The following is an 18,240-nucleotide window of genomic DNA, read 5'->3' as shown; positions in this document are numbered from 1 at the left end:
TTAAAAGTTGAGTGACTTTCTGAGGCAAAAGTGGATAGTTGAGTGACCATCTGAGGTATTAACCCCTTTTTATTATTTCCAAATTTCTCTGTACTTTTTCTCCAACATATTTTACTTTCTATTCTCTGTACTTGGAGAGTAAAATAGAGAATGGGCACTCCATATCACTCTCTATTCTTCATATTTAGAGAGTTGAATAGTAGTTCTCAAAATTTGAAAAATTACTATTCACACTCTCTTTGGATAGACTAGTGAAATTCCATTCATACTACTACCCTACGGAGAAGATTTTTAAGCAGAAGGAAACAAATTAATCACATCAAGAATAAACATCTTTCCTAATTCACTTGCGACTTAATAGTGCAAAAACACAAAAACTTTGACTAGTCATCCGGATAAAAGAAAAAACAAATTAATAAAGGGGTGGAATTATTAATTAACTGTACAAACAAATTGTATTTCTTTTCCTAGAAATTCAGGATTATTATTTGATGCGTCGTTGCTCGATCTTATTTATACAAGGAGGGATCCACAACCTTTTTTTACAGAATTATTATTAACAAAACAAAAGGTTAACGTCCTATGAGAACATGCATTTCATATGTCAGGCAAAAGTAGATATTACTCTTATCGTCTTTTTTAAAATTAGATGATCTAAAATATTTGTCATTTTAGAAATTCAAAACACAATTGAGTATATTCTTTCCATTTTGCCTTTAGTAATAATTATTTTTGGAAATACTAAATATTCAAATTAACTTTTTTATAAGGATGTGATAGTTAAAGCACATACTTTCTGAGTCTCATATTAGTTAATCACATTCTGTTTTACATGATGCTTAAAAAATCATAAATAAGATCATCAATTTTACTAATTTATCCTTCATTCATATTAATGCACATCAAGATAATTTATGAAAAATATGTTTATTACTCTTTGTCCCTTTGTACTCGTCCAACTTTGCTTTTTTACTTGTTTTGACAAATCAAGAAAAGATTTTTTTTTTTTTACCTATTATACTCTCAAATTATTTAGAGAGTTAATGTTCTTGAAAAAATCTAGAACTTCTTTAATGAGTAAATTGATTGTGGAATTCTATCCGTTAATAGGAATAAAATGATAAATTCACTATGTCAATTATTATTTTCTTAATAGGTATACTAAGTCAAAAATAAACAAGTAAATAGGGACAAAGAGAGTAACATAGAGCATATGAATAGTATCATTGAAATAGATACAACGTTATTAATGAACTTTTGGAATTTCTAAGCTAGCGTTAGGCCCCAAGTTCTCAATGGTAAATTAAATCTGAGTGAAGTTCACCATGTGTTTGGCCTCAATTTTTCTCAAAAATATTTACTATTTCAAAAAATATGATTTTTACCCATAAGTTTTAAAAATTATTCCTATTAAAAATGCCCATAAATTTGTAATATCATTTTATAATGAATATGTTCCATTAAAAAATAACCTTATAACTAATATAATTGTTAACAATCAACAATAACAAAATAACAATATAGGCAAAACAATACATTAGTCGCCAATTCAAACTTGTCATTGATTCAGTTATAATTATAACCCATTAAACACAAATTGTTCCTTTTTCTTAAATTTTCACTCAAATTAGAACTCAAACTTTTCTGGAGTTACAATTATTAGTTGGAATTAATAAATAATGGATATTTTTTTATATAAAATATAAACGTTTGAGGTAATTTTTGAATTTTTAAAATCCCCAAATATTAGAACTTGGCCCAAATACTAATTTTTTCTAGTATTTGAGAACTTGAGATACTTGACAAATATATTTGCCAAGTTATATGACCAAATATCAGTTTCCAAGTTTTTCCCAAGTATTCTTGGGACCAAACGATTCTTAAATTTGTTTAGGCTTCCAAAGAGTATTAACTGTAAGGGTAAAATAAAATTCGGTATATATATATATATTTTTTTTTTAAAAAATGATCAATTAATATGGAAATAAGACTAGTAAACAAAATAATGTGGTTGGGAAGGTAAGTATATTTTTTCCCACCTCATTTTTCCGTTGATGTTGAAAAGTCTTTGGTCAATTTACAAAGAATCATCCGAATTCCAAAGAAAATAACCCAAAACCTTTCCTTTCAAGTATGTCGACTATTGCTCCAGTGGAACGTAACAAAGATTATGAAAATGAAAGGCAGCATCCATGGCCTACAAGAAAAAGATGCACACCCCCAATTAACAAGTTTTCCTCTACCATTTCTATTTCTTTGTGTATTTTCTTGGGTACATATATGGTCCCCTTCTTTAGTGCAATAATCTAATAGTCTTAATAAGCTATTTTGGTGCACTTATAATAAGTTATTTTGGTATTTATTTTTTGTACAAAACTTAAATAAAATGATGTCGGTTTTTAATACAGAAAATTAGAAATGACTTGATCGTCAAACGGCTACTATATATATCTGCACAACAACGGCTACTATATATATCTGCACAACAAATAGCTAGTACATAGTTTTTCAGGACAACGCCATGTTAGCCATTGCTCTAATTTCCTTTCTCTTCTCACGACTCATAACGGCCACTATTTCGTATAATGCCAGAGTCTATGTCTTGCTCAACTGTGGCGCACCATCAGCCACCATCGATGAAACTGATGACCGTCAATGGGATCTTGATACCTACTTCCCAAATTTCTTACCTTCCAACTTCTCAAGCATATCCACAACAGCCACACCATCCGAAAAGCATTCTTCAGTCAATAGAGTTCCTTATACGACTGGTGCTCGTATCATGAAATCTCAATTCACTTACACTTTCCGTGTTTCCCCTGGTGCCAAATTCCTCCGTCTCTATTTTTACCCCGCCAATTACTCCGGCTTCAACAAAGCTGAATCTTTTTTCTCCGTCACAGCTAATCATTTAACCCTCTTGAGTAACTTCAGCGCTCTCGTTGCAGTTACCGATTCTAGTAAAGCTCTTCGAAAAGAATTTGTCATTAATGTTGATGAAACTCAGATTCTTAATGTGACCTTTTCTCCCTCGCCAAACTCTTATGCTTTTGTTAATGGGATAGAGATACTTTCCATGCCTACCAATCTCTACATCCGTGGAGACCATCTCATCGAATTGGTGGGCCAGAATGATTTTTATTACATAAATAACAGCACTGCTCTTGAAATTTTGTACAGGCTGAACGTGGGAGGCAATTCAGTTGGTAGCACAGAGGATACAGGGATGTATCGTGTATGGGATTCAGATGATGCATTTGTTGTTGGATATGGCTATCAAACTCCTCATTTTGATGTCAACATCACTTACACTTCTGAAACCCCGGTTTATTCTGCGCCGAGGATAGTTTACACAACCTCTAGGACTATGGCCAATCACAGCCAGAGCCTGGCTTGGGAATTCCCTCTAAACTCTGGTTTCTATTATCTTTTCAGGCTCCATTTTTGTGAGATTCAGCCGGAAGTTAAGGAAGTGAACTACAGGATTTTCGACATATACATTGGAAACCAAATGGCAGAGCGAGCAGCGGATGTAGTTGAATGGAGTGGCGGCTGGAGATTCCCGGTTTACAGAGACTACGTGGTGAATGTGACTAACCCAGACGGCCGACGAAACAAACAAAATATTACGCTTGAATTGAGTCCTAACATGGAAACAAAAGCTGTGTATGCTGATGCTACCTTAGGATCAGCATATTCAAGTGCTATCTTAAATGGCTTAGAAATTTTCAAATTGGGTGGTGCAATTGGGAGTCTGGCCGCGTCAATTCATGAATTGCCCTCAGAAGCTCCGATCGCTTCATTAGCTTTTCCCAACAACAAGAAGAAAAGAATATCATGGCATATCATTGTTGCTATCATCACAGGTGTGACTAGCGGTATTGCTTTTTTCTCGATTCTGGGTTTCTTAATTTCCCGACGACGAAATGGGGGAAAAGATTCTGGTACAAGTGTTACCGAGTCATCATCACCACCATCCGATCTGTGCCGACACTTTTTAATAGCAGAGATAAAAAACGCTACCGACAATTTTGATGAAAAATTTGTGATTGGATATGGAGGCTTTGGTAATGTTTATAAAGGGTACCTTGACAATGGCACAACCACAGTTGCAGTCAAGAGATCGAATCCTTCATCAAAGCAAGGGATTCGCGAGTTCCAAACAGAGATTGAGATGTTATCATCAAAACTAAGGCATCGACATCTAGTGTCCTTAATTGGTTATTGTGATGATAAGAATGAGATGATCTAGGTTTATGATTACATGGCTAATGGTACCCTCCGTGATCACTTGTACAATACTGACAATGCTCCTCTTCCATGGAAGAAACGCCTTGACATTTGCATTGGTGCAGCTAAAGGATTATATTACCTTCATTCAGGTAAGTAATCAATAAATTGATAAACATGTCATGATCTAACTTGCACTATATTTGTTTGGTTAAAAAAAGTATTGGGTCAGAATAGGTCAAATAACGATCAATGTCAAGTTAAACAGCATGACTCAACCTCCCAATTTGGTTTTTTGTATGTTCTATTTGCATTTTGACATGTTTTGATTCAATAGATTGATGGGTCATTTCGAGTTTAATCCATTAATATGTCAAGCCAACAAGCAATTCAGAATCAAATTCGTTTAAATTTGAGTGAATTGCTTAAAAGTGAGTTCATTTTGCTGTTATAGGTACCAAACACACGATCATTCATCGAGATGTCAAGTCAACTAACATCCTATTGGACGATAAATGGGTCGCCAAGGTGTCCGATTTTGGCTTGTCCAAAGTAGGTTCAGTAGGTGGGACAGATATTACCCATGTTAGCACTGCGGTGAAAGGAAGTTTTGGGTACATAGATCCTGAATACTACAAGCACCAACGATTGACAGTAAAATCAGATGTTTATTCTTTTGGGGTGGTTCTATTTGAAGTGTTATGCGCTAGACCGGCAATAAATCCAAACTTGCCAAGTGGGCAAGTGAATTTGGCTGAGTGGGCTAGTAGGAGTTGTAAAAAGAGAGAACTTGAAGAAATCATTGATCCTAACTTGAAAGGACAAATAGCCCCAGAATGCTTAAGCAAGTTTGCAGAATTGGCATATCATTGTTTGAGAAAAGAAGGGGTTCAAAGGCCATCAATGGGTGATGTTGTAAAAACTTTAGAATTTGCATTACAGCTTCAAGAGGGTCATGAGGTGGAAGGATCCTCTTTTCCGTTGATTATTAATGGTGATGCTATGAATGAAGATGAGATATTCTCAGATTTAAGTGAAGTTGAAAGAAAATTGACAAGCAATGGTATATCCATGTCGGTCAGTAGGAGTGCCAAAGTGAACAATGTTGCCCTTTTCTCTGAGATTGTCACTCCATTGGGTCGATGAAATTGTTATGATCATAGTTCGATACACTGAAATTACATGTATTTTAATTTGTTTTTCAGCTTCTTTTTGCAATTTAATGGGTACATACATAGCCCCCATTTCATAACCCCATTGTTTGACGACGTCAACTCTTTTATGGAATGTCTTATAAAAAATATTTCTTAAATCACTTGTAATATGAGGTAGTACATTAGAAAAGTAATACAACTTGAAATTGGTTGACCATTTATTTTCCAACCTGTCTTTTGTGACTGTTTTAGATTAAAGACATCGAGATTGACCGCTTGTTAATAAAAGTGACCAAACTAAAATAAATAGAAGTATATAATTTGAACCAAATATGATCATCAAAAAAAAAAAAAGTAAATAATCTATAATAACAAATTAAATTACATTACGGTTACAAGTGTACAAATGACAAGCCGAGTTCACAAGAATCCCAAGTTCCCAACTCGAGGTTGTAATTATACATACAAGAAAAGAAGAGGAAAAAAAAATTGAGGGCGTTTACATTTTTGCCCATTTTTTTTATCTCTATTTATGCTCCTTATAACAAATAATTATTTTTTTGCAAGGCATACGTTTAATTTTGGGAAAATTTTGCATTATAGTAAACTATTAACTCAAAATAAATGTTATAGCTACAATTTCATTTAATTTTAATTTGTAGCAAACACTTTGCCATTCTCGCATCTCTCCCTTGAATCTCGCTCGCCACTCTCAATTCTCTCTCTCGCCTCTCTCGCTTATGCAAACACAAATTATACAAGTACAATGTACAATTTGTGTTTGCATAAAGCGAGAGAGAGATTTGATATACTAATACAAATGTTTTAACTCGATTCAATTGTATACAAATTCAAATGTTATGCAGATATACAAACACAATCATTGATATATATATATACATAGTAGTTACATATATACAATTATCTAACCGATATACATATATAATTCACCTCTCTACACTCTCTGCCCTCTCTCGCTCGCCTCTATCCTAATCTTGCTCGCACTCTAGCCTAACACAAAGAACATATACATATACAAACGCAATTTTCATACACATACATCTGATTTATGCAAATCGCCACAATTTTATACAAATCAGATGCTTGCGAATTAGATGCCAGCGATTTATACAAATCAAATGCTTCATAGCAAACAGTTTGCTATGGAGTGCAAATAGCGAAATTGTAGTTATAGAGCGCTAATATGATTTTTATGTTTGTTATTCCTAAAAGTTACTCATTAATTTTTGTATCACAATATTCCACAAATTATTCCCAACATGACTTACTTATGCCTAATATTATTATTAGAGTACAAAAATAAAGAAGGGAAAATTGTGCATTATAGCAAACGATTAATTCAAAATAAACGCTATAACTACAGTTTCATTTAATTTCAATTCTCAACAAACTTTTTGCCATTCACCTCTCTCCTCTGAATCTCGCTCGCCACTCTCTGGAACCTCGCTCGTCACTCTCTGGCTAGCTTCTCTCACTTTATACAATTGTGTTTGTACAAAGTGAGAGAGAACTATATATACAAATACAAATACATATATTTTCGTCCTATACACTTATGATTATACAAATACAAATCTTTCCCTTCTCAATTCTCTTTTGTCTTTCTCTCTTTCTCGCTTTATACAAACATAAATTATACAAAATACAATGTATAATTTGTGTTTGTATAAAGCGGGAGAAAGAGAGATTTGATATACAAATACACATGTTTTAACTCAAATCAATTGTACACAAATTTAAATTTTATGCAGATATACAAACACAATCATTGATGCATATACATAGTAGTTACATATTTACAATTATCTAACCGATATGCATATACAATCGCCGTGATTTTATACAAATTAGATGTCATGTGAATCAGATGCCTGCGATTTATACAAAACAAATGTTGTTTGCTATGAAGCGCAAATATCAAAACTGTAGTTATAGAGCGCTAATTTTTATGTTTGATATTCCTAAAATTTGCTCAAAAAAAAAAAAAAAAGCGAATCAACCTATTTAAAGAGCAGAACATACATGGATTTTGGGCCGTTTGTGATACGCAAGTCCATGGGCTACATCCAAAATTAGCCCAAGAAAATAAATAACGTCATATTTCTTTAGCCCAATAATTCGATTCCACAGTCCAGTCAATGTTCGTTGTTATTCCATCAAAAAAACAAGACATTGAAGGGAGCTCAAACTTTTTGAAGAGAAAAAGATGAACGGCGTAAGAAAAGGGCCGCCGAAGCATCAGAACAAAGTCGCCTGGAAACCTAACGCCGGTATCAAAATCAATGAAACGGTACGTCTACTTTTATTCTCCGGCGACCAAACTTTTAGTCAAGATTTTTGTGGGTCTGAACGATTGATTGTTGGTGTTGCTTTTATTTGCAGGAAGTGGGTGGAAAATTTAGGCCTCTCTCAGAAATAACAGGAGTATGTCTTCGTTGTAGAGATCAAATTGATTGGAAGCGCAAGTATGGAAAATACAAAGCCATTACTGAACCTGCTAAGTGGTAAACTTCTACTTCTCAATTTTATTTTATTTTGTTTTGGTTAAATTAGCTATCAAAAGTTTTTTCAGTTTCTAAAGATGCCTAATTTTAGTTTGTTTTAAGGGTAATTTGTAGAAGATAAAAATGTTCGAGGTTAGCGAAACGCATATATAGCTGGTTAAAATTTCTATAGTACATAGTTATACTATGTTCATTGAAATTAGTGAACCATGGTACTCAGCAGTCACTGACTTATGCTCCTGTTTTTTTCAATTTTTTTTTTATATTTCTGATAGTCAGAAGTGTTCGAAAAGAAACGTGCGTCAAGCTTACCACAATCTCTGCAATGGTTAGTTTTGACTTCTTTTACATATGATTTATTCTATTTTATATGTATTTGTTATAGTATAATGAAATAATATGATATCAACTTAAATGGTGAAATGAGGATTCATATAGCCAACCCCAACTTATTTTGGGATTGAGGCGAAGTTGTTTTTGTTACAACATAATGAAATCCTCTATGCCTTATTGAAATCTATGTAGTTTTTGTTTGATGTTTTTGCATTTATTTGTAAAATCACAGGCTGTGCAAAGGAGCATAAAGTATGTGCCAAGTGTTCATGTCGTGTTGGTCAAGTGGTTGGAAGGTTTAAAGATTCCTCCTTTTCCCCCTTCTCTTCTCAATTTATTGAATCTTTATTTTGCTTCAATTTAAATGATGAACATTGTTTGTGGAAGACATCTCATATGCTTATTATTGGTTTCTCATAGAGATGTTTCAGAAGTAGAGGCTGAGAAAAAAGCTCTTGAGGAGGTTTGTTTTCATAGCCTTATCCTTATGCTTCTCTGTCATCTTTATGATCAGCGGGTCCATTTGTCAACCTATGAATCTAATGTATTATTGTTGGTTACAGGCTATCAAGAATGCTCGAGAACGGGATAGGCGGTCACTTCTACGTGCTGTAAGAGAATTTTCTGCTGAATTAACTTTATGATAAATGTTGTATGGGAGACCTGTCTTGTCCTTGTTGCTAGATCGCCCCCAACCCCAAACTCGACCCACAATGGCAATTATTCAATAAGAAAATATTTATGGCTAGATAGAAAAGCCAATTTCATGCTATGTGTGTTAGACAAACAATTATCAGGTGTTCTAGTTTCTACACTGGCTCATTTGTCTGTTTTTCGTTTTTCTTAATAACAATGGTGCTTGAGCACCTTGTGTGCACATGGGCTATTTTTAGTTTGGTACATTTTACATATGTTTAGTTCAAGACCACAAGACTCTACTTTCTTAAACTCCGTACCAAGTCAAAACCAGTTAAACAAATTGAAACGGGGGGAACAATATTTAGCATAATTTTGAATGTTATAATCCTCCCAAATGCCGGTCTCTCAAATATTGTATGTCAGATGAAAACCAACTTTAACATGTAAATTGTACGTCACCTTGTTCTTGCAAATACAAATGATGTAGATGACTGTTAATGGTCATTTTCATTCTTACCTATTTTGGATCTACCCGATTCTCTTCTATTTGTTTCTCCTGGAGTGGATTGAAAATAGTTGGAAGAGGGTTAGTGCATTTATTGTCTGTACGCATAAGCATATTTTTGTTCTCTGGATGTTGGATTGTCTGCTTATGTGGTACATATGGAGTAGTAGTTATGCTTAAAGTTGATTTTTAAAGCTGAACAAAACGTTTTTTGATCAAGTAAGATGTTCTCTTGGCATCAAGAAGATGCAAAAAGTACAAAGATGGGATGTTAGCTCCAAATACAGCATTTCTATACTAAACACTGGAATCTAACCAAAAAATGAAAATGGTAGTTTAGCCAGGCACAGTGAGCCAATGAAGTCTAGAAAGGGAATAAACATAATTTCAATAGAGATTACTCCAACTAAAAAGAAACAGCAGACATCTAGCTTTCAAGGGTATATAGGAGCTGAAATGCCATCAAAACATCTGAAGTTCTGTCAAAATACACCAGAATATGCTAGCTGGGAGAATTTTCCTGATACTCTTGATGGCCCTGTTGACTTTCCAAAAGTACCATTTTTCAACTGCTTCCTTGATACCCTGAGGTAGTGTCCAACTGATGCCAATAATTGAAAAGAACACGTGGCAGACTACAGCAGTCACTGTCCTGCTGGCTACTTTTAATTGCATAATACCCATTAAAGAGTACGTCTCCATGAGCCATGAAATGGAATTTGAGAAGTGAATGTCTATATGTAACGATTGGTTGGTTCAATGAATGGGAAGGGGACAGTTGATTTACTTCTCACGTTCTCATATTTATTTACTATCTAATTGTACCATTTGATAGTATAAGCCCACATGACATCCTCCTCTTTTTTTTAACTCTCCATCTTCTTTATGTATTACCAGGTTGCAAATACTCCTTCATTTCCCATTTACCATTTGTGATATCTACTGTGCTAAGCAGTGTAAAAGTATCTTGCTTTGCTGGAGTTCCATCACATTGATGTCTGTTGTATGATTATGTTGCTTTCATGATGTTTCTGAGATTCTTAGTGTGCATCTTATGTCTATGCAACAGATGAACAAAGGGAAGTCACAGAGTTCAGAGAAAAACCTAACTCAAGATGACATGAAGGTTGGTGAACTGAATACAGCATCATCACTTGAGGAATATGCGGAGGTAAGCCGTGATGATGATGATGATGAGGATGATGATGAAGATGAAGATCAAGTTATTTGAGATGCGCAATTTGGAGAATAAATCCCATATGGCCCTTTATAGATCTCTCTTCATGGTCCCTAGTTTGATGCACACTAGCTCATTTGTATTGTCCGCTTTGGAGAAAAGTGAATTTATTCGGCACAATTGATACAGGCTGTTTGGTTTACCCCCCTTTCTACAGTAAAGGACAGAGAGTGAGATCAACACACTATTCCATTCCTTTTCCATTTCATATTTGTTAGCTAGTGAAGAGTTTTGAGAGTGTAATCTAGAGTAAAATAGATTCTTAAGCCTATTTAATGTAATTCAGCTAAAAAGACAGCTTGCTAGTTGCTTCATAATGTGATGTAAGAGCATTGATGTTCTGTTGGTCAATTTACTCATAGTAATTGGTCTTTGGTTTTTTGGAACTTGATGGCCCGTGAAATTATCTCAAGGCTGAATTGGCTGGCTGAGCGTTTGCAACTCCAATATTTGTGTGATGCAGGCAGCCTTTACATTGATTTGAATCTTCTCTGTTCAGTCTTCTGACTGTAAGATAAACTAAGTGTGCACTGATGTCAAAAGCCATTGAAATATGCCCAAGAATCATGATGTCCAAAATGTTTAACAAGATCTGCAGACAATTAAGAGTGTTTAAATTATTAAGTTTTCATGATCAGTTGTCAAGATGGTTAGTGCAACGACAGTAATGAGAGTTTTAGTTATCATTCTTATTGTTCATGGAACCCCTTGTGTCCACTTATACAAAACAGGTAATGCTCCTCTTTGATGGAATAAACATCATGGCAATTACAATCTATTTGCATTACTAACTAAAATATGTAAATTACTAGCGAAAAAATGTCAATTACATGGATTGACATGCAGACCTAGTACAATCGGGCAATTCTGGATACATAGACAAGTATAAAAAGAAGGGATCTAAATTTTTGGAAAGAAATCAAATCAACAAATATAAAGCCTTGAAAAATGAAGTTGATCAAGCATTTATCTATTCTTGTATGAATGAATATTACATTTTACATTTATTATCTGGCAAAAATTATTCAAGGATACGTCCTTCGTCCTCCTTGTAGCGACTCACTACAACCAATGAATGTAGCATTTATCTGGCAAAAATCATTTAAGAATATTGTGAGAAATCCCTAAGAAAATTAATTGTATTTTGGCCAGGTACTTGGATTCCAAGTCAACTCATATAACACCGTCATAGTGTCATTTGTATACAGACAGCTAATCAGCCGCAGTCTTGTTATCTCCAGCTCTCAATACTGTATGTCAGTAGTATAAAAACCCTACCGCAAGAGTCGTCTGGCAGCTAGCTTTCATCAATCTATTCGTTTACTGCACACAAGCGCTCTGCCAACAAAAAAAAATCAAGTTTCAGGAAAAAATATTAAACAAGTTTTCATATCTTCATGTTAAGAAAATAGTATAGTAGTAGCGTATTCCATCTAAGTTATTTCCAGAACCTGAAAGCATGACACTTAAGAATTTTAACAATAGAGCTCTTTCTCTTGATTAATTGGCAATCATATTGTCATAAATGGAGCATCAGTTAGAAGTTATTTTTTTGCTAGAATCAAGAACTAGACCAGTGGAGCTTATCTCCTTTACAAATATGCTAAAGTTATTTGTCACAAATTGAGTACCAACTGGATTTTATTGTTTGCTCACTATGCTACAAAGGACATTCTTGTGAACGTCTAATTCAGGTAAAACAGCTTGCATCAAGTGAAGTCTGATAGAGCAGGCATACACCTCTTTATAACAAACCAGATTTATAGACACAGAATCAGTAGGGAAACAGATTGGTCACAGAATCTGATAAAACTGATAATGAAACATTAAGAACAGGAAAGCCTCAATTTTATAGGTAAATGTAATAGTTATGATAGCTAGTGACATGAGACATAACAAGATCAATCACAAAATCAGAATAACGTGAATACAAAGGTCCCATATAAACTTGGAAAAAGAATCACATAAGAAGCCAAGGTTACTGATTAAATCAAGTGGAAGACCTACCAGTTTGATTCAATTGGACACATTAATAACAGCACCATGTTAGGTTCGAAGATGACACTTGGACTTCCAAATATTATGACATATTGCTCATGAAGTAGTTAAAAGTAAACGAAAGAGAAGAAGAGGTTAAAGACCCTACTGAGATATTCATAGGCAAGTATCATGGAGGTTCCCCACGCTGACATGCTGACAAATCTTGGACCTAATCCCCTGTAAAATCCTGTCCAACCATCCTCGGCAATTAGCTGCTTAACTACTTGCCGTGCAGTAGGTCTCTTGTCGTGTCCCATCACCTGTAATGCATGAAAAAGAAGGTCCTTAAATAACAAGACTCGAAGCTGAGACTAATTACACGACATGCAAGACAACAAACTAGGCTAGAGTTTTAATAGGAATTGTTTGTCAACACTCACAGTTATGTATCTGACCACCAAAGGGAAAACAGAATATCAACAATTTCTATACAGATGAAAAAAGCAGCTACTAATGCACAATTGTGTGCAACCATCTGCACATAGAAAACAAAAAGAACACCTAAACCATCTAAAAGGGAGCAGCTACCAAAGTTCATAGTATAGTTGCAAGTAGTATGTTGCTCGGACTCTCTAAACCTCTGCCGCACTCTTGCCGGATCATCCAAAAATCCACTACTTTTGCAGGATCCGACGCGCACCCAACGGGATTTTTGAAGAGTCCGAGCAGCATAAGCCTTCAGAGAGCATGAAAGAAGGGAACAGCCATCCAAGTAAACATATAAGGAAAAAGGAGAAACATCCAAGACGGGCACATGAATATAATCAAGCGTAAACAGTACGGAAAATTTTGAAAAATGCAGAAAAAGCAGTAGCTATTTTAAAGATAGATACAAGCAACAGAGTTCATAACAGAAACCAAAGGTAATACCTGCAACCGAGTTTTAATGGTGTCCAATGGAGTTGTTATGCAAGATGCAGTAGCACCGGCAATGATCCCACCAGCAGCTTGAACTGACACTATTTTCCCCTGGCTGGGAGCAGGCCCACCATGCTCAGTTCCATTATCCAAGAGCTTGCTGATAGACACCACAAGCAATGATAAAGTCACAAAAGGATTACCCAATAGAAATCTGTAGAACAAAAATACTTGACGATGCAACCCAATTCAAGGGCATAACAAGAAAGTGAATGGGAGGAAAGGGACAAAGTCCACTCTTAATGAATTTTGAAAGATCAGCATTATCATCTAACCTCCAAATGAAGCGCTGGCTTGAACCATAACTTGCCCACCATACAGCACTGGATGGAGAGTATGTTAGAACAGATAGACTGAATCCTCTATATAGTCCACGAATACCTTCTGACTTCAGAACTTTGCGAGCAACATCCAAGCCTCCATTGTAGCTTGCATGTCCTGAGTATCCTTGCACCATTAACCTTTGACTAACCTTTTTCATCAAATTTCATGAAATTAATTTCAGAACTTGAAAAAACTCATATACAAATTGTGGCTGGCTGCAGTAGGATGCAGTGTTATCAAAGGTGAAAAGCGCAAAAAAGCTCTAAGGTCCATGGGGGCTTTAAGCGCAAAGTGTAAATAAAGTGTGGGCTTCAATGAAAAAAGGCGCAAAGGGAGAAAAAAATACAAACATATATGTTTAGTCCAAGACTAATAATTATAAACATGAATGACAAATATATGTCCAAAGAAATTGAAAAAATTTTATGATAAAGTGAAATATCAATTGTTTAGTGTCACTTCTTCATAAGAGGCTCGTTGGCAAGGAAAAGTTTGTCTTAGAATCTTGATGACGACGCTGAAGCGCGCAGAAAGCGGGGCGAAGCGCTCAACATGTTTTGAGCCTCACTTCAGGGCTTAAGCATGCTTAAAGCGCGCCTTTGATAACATTGGTAGGATGTAGGGTAGTAACAATAAAAAAAAGGAAGAGCATAAACCTTTGAAACACAACTTAAATAATCACACTGCTATGCTCAATTCAGCCAAGTGTAGTTAGTGTTCTAATGAAAATTCGAGTAAATGACAAAAAAGAACAAAGAGCAATCTGATAATTTAAGAAAATATTCTCCAGATTTATTCAGATAGTTAATCTAGCTATAAGTGGATTTCTAGAGAATAAATTATGTCTAATTCACAGTCCACTTATCCAAGTCATTATGCCACTATTAATGAAAAAAAAGAATGAGCAGATAAAGGCCATACTATGTCAATTGGAACAAAGACAGATTGTGAACAAAGAGACGCCAGCATGCCAGCAACACCATTTGCTATAGCTGCCTGTACAGGTTCTGATAGTTTGAACGGTTCAACCATCTTAAATGCAGTCACCTTAGTGGTCTCTAGTGCTGTGAGAAATATAATTCTGGCAGGAACCGCCCCTGTAATGACAGTTCCAAAACCTCTATATAAACCGGGAATGCCATCATTTCGCACTAGGCCCCTGACAACAGAAAATGCACTCTCGTTTGCAGCATTATTGGTTGCCACCTGCATTCTAGTCTTGATGACAGAAATGGGGTATAGTGCAACAGTAAGCCCTGTAAATATCCCAGCTCCTACGACATAGAACCTAGTCTTATCAAGCCTGCATCAGAGGTGGAAGATATAAAGAGAAGCATGAAGTTTAAAAGAAAAACTTAAAAAGAGGGATTTAAATATATAGAAGGAAGCCTGCATACACGCAAAGAAATTATCCCTTCAGACCACTACATCATTAAAAGATTAAGCTGCAGCACAAACAGATCCTACTTGACAGTTAAATAATTATCCTATAAAATAGAAACTTAAATCTATGTTAAAGATTACAGAACTTTGGAGGCATGAAATCCACTTGAGATAGAACCTGAAAATTCTCCATTCTACTGATTTTTCCAGCGTCTTTTTTTTTTTTTTTTGATGACAAGGAAACCCACAGCCACTACCTTTTGGGTGCGCACAGGGTAAAACCCCCTCTCCTATGCAATAGCTTGCAAACCACATAGGAGAGGTAACCCGCACTAGGCAAGCCTGGTGCGACGAGCTCGACCCAGAAGGCAAACCCCTTGCTTTCGCTGGCAAGGGGTTTCAAACTTGAGACCTCCAACATGTTTGTTGTTTTTTTTTTCCAGCGTCTTGGTGAACCTTTTGTCTACTAAATAAATATGTAAATAAGAATCTATATTGAATACAGTTTAAGCCTCATACTATTCAATTTCAAAGGCAAGTCACTTTTATAGTACACAGGATTGTGTAAAAACGAAGTATTAGTCTCCCTCTCTGGTTTAGCCGGAAAATCACTTTGCAATGCCCACTCACAATTAACTCCCATTTCAAACTAAATCACTTTCTAAGATAAAATTTCATCCTCAGGAAATACTATGAGTCCCAAATGGCACCCTTTGCATTTCATGGTTAATTCTCAAAATAACTGCATAAAGATCTCAGCTAATTTACAACCCTACCCAGGCGCAATCTTGAAATTATTTATATTCCTAACTCTAAATTATTGGAAACGAATATCAATTTCCATAATCAAACACGTATTAATAACAACCTGAAACACCCATCATCATTTTACATAATTAAACACATAATCATTCCATCATTAGGATACGAAAAAAAAAGAACATCAAAATTACCAACAAAGAAAGCTTACTTGTCCCAGTTAATCTCGGTTTGTTGAAATGGCTTCCTTGTAGATCCAGCAACCTCCATTAAAAATACAACTGTTCAAAACCCTAGCTCGGCTAATATGAAAGAAAGCAAGTCGTTATTTTTTTTTGCAGCAAATTTTGCAAAACAAATTGGAAAATGGAGAGTCTACAAAGAAAATTGTAATCGGAGAAATTTCTTGGAGGAAAAGCACCGACCAAATGGTCAATATAATGCTTCTCCTCCTTCTATTACCAACTTTTTAAATCGGTTTATTCGTTTTGTGTGAAATTATAATATTTGGAATTGGAAACATAGAAGTTGTTAGGTCTTTATGCATTGGCCTTTTCCTTTTTAATTTTTTCTTAAAGAATATTGAATTACTTTATTTAAAAACTACGTCGTTCGACTCATATTAGATGGACACTTTCTATTTTATGTGTGGATTGATTAACTTTACTATTTTATCCTATGTTAATATTAATTAGCCTCTTCAAAATTTGTTTAAACTTCCAAAAGTCATATTAATTGTAGGTGTAAAATGAGAACAAATTAATTAATTTTAACTTGATTGTGATCAAGTAATATGGGACAAGTATTTATAGTAATATGTCCATTTAATATGGGACAAAGGGAGTACTTATTAAATCACTCATATAGATATTTACGACTCAACACTTAGACTTGTATAAAAGATTTTTTATTTTTTTTTGGAACTTCAAGATAACCTGCCGCCGCTACAATCTCTGACACAACCTAGTGCATTAACCGTGCACAAAATGTAAAATCACACTAGCAAAGCCCTATGTGACAGACTCGACTCAGCAGACATTGAGAGGAAATCGATTCAGAATGACCACCCTCCAAATCAACTGAGTCATCATGGAAGAACAACTTGTATAAAATTGAATAAATAGACAAATGTGTCCTACAAAGCGTTCTATGTGGCAATTTGCATCATAAACGGCGTCTTACCTGTATTATACTGCATAGAATATGTGATCTAAATATTCAACTTTATATAAATTTATATAGTCTACTCGTGTACATAAAAAATTAAAGAATATAAATAAAAATTGAGGTTAAATTAAACAACATTTTGTGCATTGCGTCAATTACAAACTTCAACCCAAATGGGTTTGGTTTCATGAGACCAACAGATGAAATAACTAGATATGTCTCGTTAACTATAAGATTACTTATTGCACTTTTCTTCAAATAATATTTTCAAAAATATAAATTAAAGAGATAGAAATTCAAGAAGGAATTAAAGAAATAACACCCAAGTAGGATAATTGAAACTAAATTAATTAACGAACGAAAATAAAGATATAGAAATTCAAGAAGGAATTAAAGAAATAACACCCAAGTAGGATAATTGAAACTAAATTAATTAACGAACGAAAATAAATTGATAGAAATTCAAGAAGGAATTAAAAAAATAGCAATAGTTTGATGTATGAAATCAATTACCCCACAAAGAAATGAAAGTAAGAATCAAGGATATAGAGATTTATACAAAAACAATTGTTTTGTGGCATGTATTTCCAAGTTTAATATAATTGTTCTTGAAAATTAAAAACATTTCAAGATTATACATAAATAGAGTGAATACTGATATATTATATTTTAAGACAAGTACAATATAATAATATAAAAAACAACTCTTAATTAATATTTTTTAAAAAGTAAAAGATAAAAGAGAAACACGACAAATGACGGGCAATAATTTGATGAAGTATTGAGAGCTAATAGGATCTCAAGTCCAATTTCAGCAGAAATAAAAAATACTAGGTGATTTATTTTTAATTATCAGAAAAAAATGAAACACGAAAAAAGATAATTTAAGACTAAAGAGTATCTTGGTTCCAATCTTGTTACATTGGGTATATGGTAGGGTTTTAATTATTAACTTAACCAAGAATTGTCTATTTTCTGATTATTCTTTGATGGAGGGGACTCGAGATTCTGGAATTTGGCTTGCGC

The 18,240-nt window shown here is 34.5% G+C and overlaps 2 protein-coding genes and 1 pseudogene across 3 annotated transcripts; 2 read left to right on the top strand and 1 right to left on the bottom strand.

Moving 5' to 3' along the window:
* Window positions 1-2,521: 2,521 nt before the first annotated feature.
* Window positions 2,522-5,434, top strand: LOC125810713 (receptor-like protein kinase FERONIA; annotated as a pseudogene).
* A 2,121-nt stretch (window positions 5,435-7,555) lies between these two features.
* Window positions 7,556-10,982, top strand: LOC125810755 (histone H2A.Z-specific chaperone CHZ1). Its single transcript, XM_049490239.1, has 7 exons — window positions 7,556-7,695; window positions 7,788-7,909; window positions 8,185-8,237; window positions 8,475-8,538; window positions 8,663-8,705; window positions 8,806-8,853; window positions 10,456-10,982. Exons 1-7 carry the CDS (start codon window positions 7,612-7,614, stop codon window positions 10,615-10,617), a joined length of 576 nt encoding a protein of 191 aa, XP_049346196.1. The 5' UTR covers window positions 7,556-7,611; the 3' UTR covers window positions 10,618-10,982.
* Window positions 10,983-11,564: 582 nt separating this feature from the next.
* On the bottom strand, window positions 11,565-16,563 carry LOC125810699 (uncharacterized). Of its 2 annotated transcripts, none has more exons than XM_049490170.1 (6): window positions 16,259-16,563; window positions 14,827-15,208; window positions 13,857-14,053; window positions 13,534-13,681; window positions 12,770-12,923; window positions 11,565-11,961 (listed from the first exon to the last, which is right to left on the bottom strand). In XM_049490170.1, exons 1-6 carry the CDS (start codon window positions 16,315-16,317, stop codon window positions 11,936-11,938), a joined length of 966 nt encoding a protein of 321 aa, XP_049346127.1. In that variant the 5' UTR covers window positions 16,318-16,563; the 3' UTR covers window positions 11,565-11,935. The 2 variants fall into 2 exon arrangements, with proteins under 2 accessions (XP_049346127.1, XP_049346128.1); XM_049490171.1 differs by having other exon boundaries at window positions 14,827-15,179; window positions 16,259-16,361.
* Between the last annotated feature and the right edge of the window lie 1,677 nt (window positions 16,564-18,240).

The sequence above is a fragment of the Solanum verrucosum genome, unplaced genomic scaffold, assembly GCF_900185275.1.
Source record: "Solanum verrucosum unplaced genomic scaffold, falcon-dt-bn FXZP01000032.1, whole genome shotgun sequence".
Taxonomy (NCBI): domain Eukaryota; kingdom Viridiplantae; phylum Streptophyta; class Magnoliopsida; order Solanales; family Solanaceae; genus Solanum; species Solanum verrucosum.
Note: the sequence above shows the minus strand (reverse complement) of the source record. Positions and strands in the feature narration are given on the sequence as shown.

Coding starts and splice junctions, on each gene's coding strand:
- LOC125810755 (XM_049490239.1), top strand. CDS start 7,612: ATGAACGGCGTAAGAAAAGGGCCGCCGAAGCATCAGAACAAAGTCGCC. Junction 7,696..7,787: donor GTATCAAAATCAATGAAACG/GTACGTCTACTT, acceptor TTTTATTTGCAG/GAAGTGGGTGGAAAATTTAG. Junction 8,854..10,455: donor GGCGGTCACTTCTACGTGCT/GTAAGAGAATTT, acceptor TCTATGCAACAG/ATGAACAAAGGGAAGTCACA.
- LOC125810699 (XM_049490170.1), bottom strand. CDS start 16,317: ATGGAGGTTGCTGGATCTACAAGGAAGCCATTTCAACAAACCGAGATT. Junction 13,682..13,856: donor AGCCAGCGCTTCATTTGGAG/GTTAGATGATAA, acceptor GGTGTCTATCAG/CAAGCTCTTGGATAATGGAA. Junction 12,924..13,533: donor CCATTAAAACTCGGTTGCAG/GTATTACCTTTG, acceptor CATGCATTACAG/GTGATGGGACACGACAAGAG.